At 34.4% G+C, this 5,922-nt stretch overlaps 1 protein-coding gene across 4 annotated transcripts; it reads left to right on the top strand.

Annotated features, from left to right (window-relative positions):
- The first annotated feature begins 223 nt into the window (after window positions 1-223).
- LOC141665441 (ubiquitin C-terminal hydrolase 13-like) lies at window positions 224-5,158 on the top strand. Of its 4 annotated transcripts, none has more exons than XM_074471436.1 (7): window positions 224-337; window positions 1,623-1,700; window positions 1,801-1,889; window positions 2,421-2,529; window positions 2,984-3,052; window positions 3,143-3,191; window positions 4,658-4,847. In XM_074471436.1, the coding sequence occupies exons 1-7, from the start codon at window positions 335-337 to the stop codon at window positions 4,696-4,698; spliced, it is 438 nt and encodes a 145-aa protein (XP_074327537.1). In that variant the 5' UTR covers window positions 224-334; the 3' UTR covers window positions 4,699-4,847. The 4 variants fall into 4 exon arrangements, with proteins under 4 accessions (XP_074327537.1, XP_074327532.1, XP_074327540.1 ...); XM_074471431.1 differs by having other exon boundaries at window positions 3,143-3,308; window positions 4,658-4,794; XM_074471439.1 differs by lacking the exon at window positions 2,984-3,052.
- Window positions 5,159-5,922: the final 764 nt, after the last annotated feature.

Genomic DNA, 5,922 nt, shown 5'->3' with positions numbered 1-5,922 from the left:
GATTTTAAATCGCATTTGATATTTGAGCTTCTAAGGACTAGGCTTTTTTTCTTCATGAAAGTGTTATTTTGACGGTTCTTGAAATGCTAGTGTAAATGTGGCCACCTTTGCGTACTTATAGACCCATGCCAAACTTTATTTCCACGTTTGTTGTGTGCCTAACTAATAGGCTACTACATACAATGTAGGAATACTAAACCTTGTCCACTTGTAGGAGGAAGTTGCCTAAGAATTTGGTATACCAGTTTAATTACAGCGTTACTGGATTTTTGCAAAGCGGAATAATCATACATACCGTCCACTTCGACGTTTGACATCGGGGGAGGAAGCCCAGATGGTAAGCTACTAGAGTTTGCATGTTTAACCAACTTGTTATGCTATCATGATGATATTCAGGTGCATAGTTTACAAACCAAAACTCTTGTTATTTTCTTGATTACTCACAAGTCTAAATTTCACGGACATATTAATTTCTTCATCTGTGTGCTAGTCATAAGTGCATTAATTCAAGTCACAGAAGCACATGCGCACTAGCGGATACACACTCATGTGCAGCGTTTATCGTGTGTTATGTATGCACACTGTTTTATAAATTCACAGTCTGCATAATAATCATTATCAAGTGCAGTTATAAATTTTTTAATCGATGAAATTATGTTGATGGTGGTGGAGAACGTAGAAGAGATTTATAAAATAAGACTACCATGGGCGTGAATCTGGGAGATGTAGTGTGTTTCCGGTAGAAGTATCTCTAGATTGCTTCCACATCTGCTCCCGTTTATAACTCTCTAGTGCTTTTATTGAACTTTTTTTTGCTATCTCGGACCAATGTTTTCTGGTCTAAGATATAGATTCTTTATATATCTTTGTAGAGGCCAAGAGAATGACCATGGTGACATACATAAACTCTTCTAATTTGAGGTTTGTATTTCTTTGAGGTAATTGCACATAGATAGATATAATTGTGATGATAATTAATCTAATACTTTCTCTGGTTGGTTCCATAGGATTTTTTCAAAATTTTCCCTTTTTCATTGTTTCCAAAGTATGATTAATGCTAAAACTCCAACTGTATCCCCTGTTAGGTCAGAAAAGAAGTAACTAATATATTTGACTATTATTGATGCAGGATGTTCCTCATCAATTACATTGTATTTGACTAATGGTACTGATGGGAATGAAAGTGAAAGCTAATATATATGCTAAATAGTTTATATTGTTTCAGTGTAGAGAGTAGAGACAAGTTATATATTTATCTATATAATCTGTATGTGTTAGGCCAGGGATAAAAGATTATTATATATAAGAGTTTATTTATAATAAGTTAGTCCATTAGGTTATATTTTTAGTATCATTATAACTTGTATCAATGTTTTGAAAGTCAATCGCATACTGATCTGTGTGAAGCAACCTAAAAAAGCAAATATTACCAGAGGGAGTAGTATATTTAAGTACAAGCCCCAAGAAAGTATGGGGAGCATCAGTTGTAGGTTGTATAATCATAATTTTATATCTGTAACACTACAAGCTCAAACTATTAACAGTTTAAGTATTGGTGCAAGTATTGCAGATGAGACATCAAAGCATAGGTATATAATACCTTATGACTTGTGTAAATGCAGGTTGGGAAGTTGAGAGAAGTTTCTAGTAAGGTTAACAAGGCAGAGCTGAAGTTGTTCTTGGAAGTCATACCAGCGCTGGTAATATTTTCTTACTGTATTGAGAACTGATGGTGTTGGTATATTTCCTCTGTAATACTTGTTCCCTCTATCTTACTTTTGCAATTTATCAACTTTGCAGGAACAGTGCTCTGTGCTCCCATTTGGCGAAAGGGAGGGGGATATACTTCTTTTCTTCAAGCTTTACCATCCTAAGAAAGAAGAGCTCAGGTAAAAAAAATACATTACTGGTATATATTGTTAAATGAATTTCAAAGTATAAATGGGAAGGAGATTTAGAGTAGGCTGGCAGTAACCAAAAAATTTAAAACTAGCTTCTATTAGAGAAGTCCAATGCTAGATATATTATGGCAATAGCCATTGGTATAATTTGGCACCAATAAATGTTTTTTTGGTGCAAACATAGAACTTCAATTCCAATGCTAGTTGCATTTTGCAACCAAATAATTTCAAATTTAACCAATTTTTTGTTTCTCTCTCTTAACTTCATTCAAGTACACCAGCATGCATTTCGTTTATGGTTAATTGATTGTTAACTAGATGCATATATATGCATCCTTGGTTTCAAATATAGAACTAACTACTAAGTATGCATTTATGCATATTTGTAACCCAAAATGCAACCCCTTTGGAGTTGAGTTTTTTTGCATTTGGTTCCAAATTATATAAATGGAAGCAACCTCAGCATTGCAGTGAACTTGCTCTTAGTGCTAACATTATTTTTTGTTTTCCGTTCTCCAGATATGTTGGTAATCTTTTTGTGAATTGTACTGGAAAGCCTATTGAGATTGTAAGAAATATAAATGAACTTGCTGGTTTTGATCCTGACGAACAAATTGAACTCTATGAGGTTTGTTTTTTCATATTATTACATTAGGAATAGTCTGTTATGTTTCACCTTTCCTTCTGTCGTAATAGATTTTATATGTACCTGGTCAAGTTTGTTATATGATAAAATGTAACTTTGATTACAAGCTTTCTTACATATTGATGTTTAATGTTAGGATTTCTATATTTTTTGTTCTCAAGCAGTTTCCTTCACGTAGGTTGTGAGGCTAGATAAAAGTTTGTGTATAGCATTAATCTTCGTCTTTTTTAGTCAAAGACACTTTATCATTAATGAATTGTACCGAAATACAATGCTCGGAGTAACCGAATCAAAGGGCCTTTTTCATTCAAGAAAGTTTATCATCAAACCGAAGAGCATGCATAGATTTCTCTGGAATTTACACAATGAAACCTTAATATCTGAAAAAACACCTAAATAATAGGAAAAACAAACTCACGTTATTTAATTTTATTAGGAAGTATATTTTGAGCCTCGCGTCAGGTGCGACCACCTTGACAAGGGAGTTTCATTTCAATCAAGTGAGGTACAGATCGTGTTATTGCAAATTTTACTATTGCAGCATAATATACATTTTATAACACACAATATTGAGAGAACTCCTATTGTTTTGTAGTTCGAGAATGGGGATATAATTTGCTTCCAGAGACAACTTCAACCTCATTGTATGAAGCTATATAGATATCCCAATGTTCCTTCATTTCTGGAATTTTTGAAGAAGCGCCAGATACCATCTGCTTAATGTTTTTTTAGCAGGAGTCCCCAATGTGTTTACCATATAGGTTGCAGATTTGAATAGATTTGTGTTTTATTTATTTTAGATTAAATATATTTTTGATATATGAGTGCGAGTGTGTGGGGGTGCATGCATCTGTTTAAATATATGTATGATAGTTTCTGGTTTTTATATTTTAATTGTTGTGATGATCCGTGAAAAAGCTGAAGCAATTGCATACACTTAAGTGTATTTTTGAAAATTTTCTTTTAATCTGAATAACATCTTATTGAAATCATTAGTGCTGCATTGTTGAGTGTTTGGAAGCACATCAATCTTAGTTTCTCATAAACCCTTTTGGCCAGGATTTTTCCTCTTTCTCCAAATCCTTATATCATATCCCTATCCTTGTATATTTGTTTGTTTATATGTGTGTGTCTGTTCTGTAACAATCGAGTTGATATCATTTCTTAAGCAAAAGATTGATAGTTCTGCTAGGTTTTTTAATGTTAACCTTTGTGTGTTTGGCTATTTTGTAGATATAGAATAAAACCCAGGCTTAATTGTAAAGTTCTTTCGAAACATGTATTAATGTTGTAAAATTTGAGTCTTTAATGCTATTTAATCCTGTTGATCCATTAGGCCTTATTTGGATCGGGAGTTGGGAGGGGAGGGTTGGAATTTATAGAACCGCGTTTGGTAAATTTTTTTAAAGGGAGGGGGGTCTGGTGAAGGGTTGGAGGGGTTACTTTCTAATTCCATACCCGAAGTTTATAAACACTGCAAATAGGGGTGTGATACTTACTGTTTAGTTCTCACTTATTTCATTTCACTCCCGCTGCTTTGCTGCTTCAATTCCGCCTTTCTTGTCCTCTTTCTGACTTTAGCATCTGAAAGTATCTGCTCTCTCTCTCTCTCTCTCTCTCTCTCCCTCTCTCCGACTCACTCTCTCTCTCACTCTCTCCCCTTTCTCTCTCTTCCCTCTCTCTCCCTCTCGCTTTCTCTCTCCCCCTCTCTTGCACACACACTTATATCTCATTTGGGATTTCTGTTCACTCGCAGAACAGCTGCACATTTCTCAAACTATACTCTGTAGCTTCTGTCAGCCTCCTACGAAACTGCACAAAGAAAATACATATCGATCAGTGCAAGAGGGTTTACTGATTGAATTTTATTCAGTCACAAGATGCTTACTGCAATGAATCAGCCACCTGATGACATTATTAATATTCAGTCACCCGATCACTGCAAGAGAGTTATTTGCTTGCTAAATGTACTTAAATAATATTGAATCCAAACTGCTCAAAATCTTTGTATAAATAGGATTAGATTTTTTTGAGGTTTTGCGTGACATGTGATCTCTGTATGTATATGTTTGTATGTCTAGTTGTGATATAAATGCAATTTTTGATTCAGGCAAAACCAAAAGCTGCAGAATGGGCGAAGAAACCATATAAGCATTTCCATGAGATGGCTGAGATGTTTGGATATGATTGGGCCACCGGTGATTCTGCTATGCCTGCATCTCAGACGAGACAACAATTGGGAAGGAAAGATGTTCAAACTGATGATAGGTTTGCTTTCAATGATAATACTCCAACAAGGTCTCAAAGCAATTCTCAACATGCTTTGAAGAGGCTAAAGAAATCAAAGAATGATGATGGACAATCTTCAAAGTTGGATAAGTCAATTGATATTCTTGCAGGAACTTTCAAGGACATGGCAGATAGTGAAAAGTTACTAATACAGAAGTCAACAGACTGAAGTCAACAGATTAAGTCAAGGGGCTATTAGTGTAATTCTACATATAGTGTCAAGGATAAAATAGTCTTTTACAGAGAGTTAGTTATATTTATGTTAATTGAATTCTATATACTCTGATCATTGTGCTGTAACAAACTAAGGTTGATAGATGCATTCTTGAGAGATAATGTTTGTGATTTGTCAATTAACTTGAATGTCATCAATGGCTATGCATTTCTTCATGGTATCACAGCTACCGTTGATCAATTAGAGCTGATTTAGTTCGTACAAACATTAGATCTTGAAGAAGTTTAAGTCGTCGTCAACAATCTATTAATTTCAAACTTGAAAACGCGTAACAATGGCATCAAGTAGTAGATTTTCATTTGCGGATATGTAAAATTCGTTATTTCTGCATCCGAGTGATGGACTTACATCTATCAATGTGTCTAAACTGCAAGGAGCAAGTGATTACAGAACCTGGAAAAGATTCATGAAAATTCAATTGTCATCAAAGCGAAAACTAGGGCTCGTTACTGGAAGCGAGCTGCGAAGTCCTACAAATGGAACTGATGGTGTTCAATGGGATACGTGTAACAACATTGATAATCTCTTGGATTCATAATAATGTCTCAGATTCTATTAAGAATCAATATTGTTTGTTAATAATGCTAGTGATGTGTGAAAAATATTGGAAAGACGTTTTCAAGTTGTGAATGGATCTATGAAGTATAAACTGTGTAGAGATTTGTTTAATCTGAAATAAAATGGAGTACCACTTGTTGAATATTATACTGCTATGAGTATCATCTGGTCAGAATCGGAAGATATGAATGTCTTTCCTGTAATTAGCATTTTAACAGATGAAATTAGAGTATTGATGAAGACTTTAGATGTACAGAAACAAGAAGCAAAGTTGTTTTAGTTCTTGAATGGTT

Source organism: Apium graveolens, chromosome 1 (genome assembly GCF_009905375.1).
Source record: "Apium graveolens cultivar Ventura chromosome 1, ASM990537v1, whole genome shotgun sequence".
Classification (NCBI taxonomy): Eukaryota; Viridiplantae; Streptophyta; class Magnoliopsida; order Apiales; family Apiaceae; genus Apium; species Apium graveolens.
Note: the sequence above shows the minus strand (reverse complement) of the source record. Positions and strands in the feature narration are given on the sequence as shown.

Excerpts from the sequence above, each read along its gene's own strand:
- LOC141665441 (XM_074471424.1), top strand. Across the intron at positions 1,701-1,800 it reads TGGAAGTCATACCAGCGCTG|GAACAGTGCTCTGTGCTCCC; the intron begins GTAATATTTTCT and ends TCAACTTTGCAG. Across the intron at positions 1,890-2,420 it reads CCTAAGAAAGAAGAGCTCAG|ATATGTTGGTAATCTTTTTG; the intron begins GTAAAAAAAATA and ends TCCGTTCTCCAG.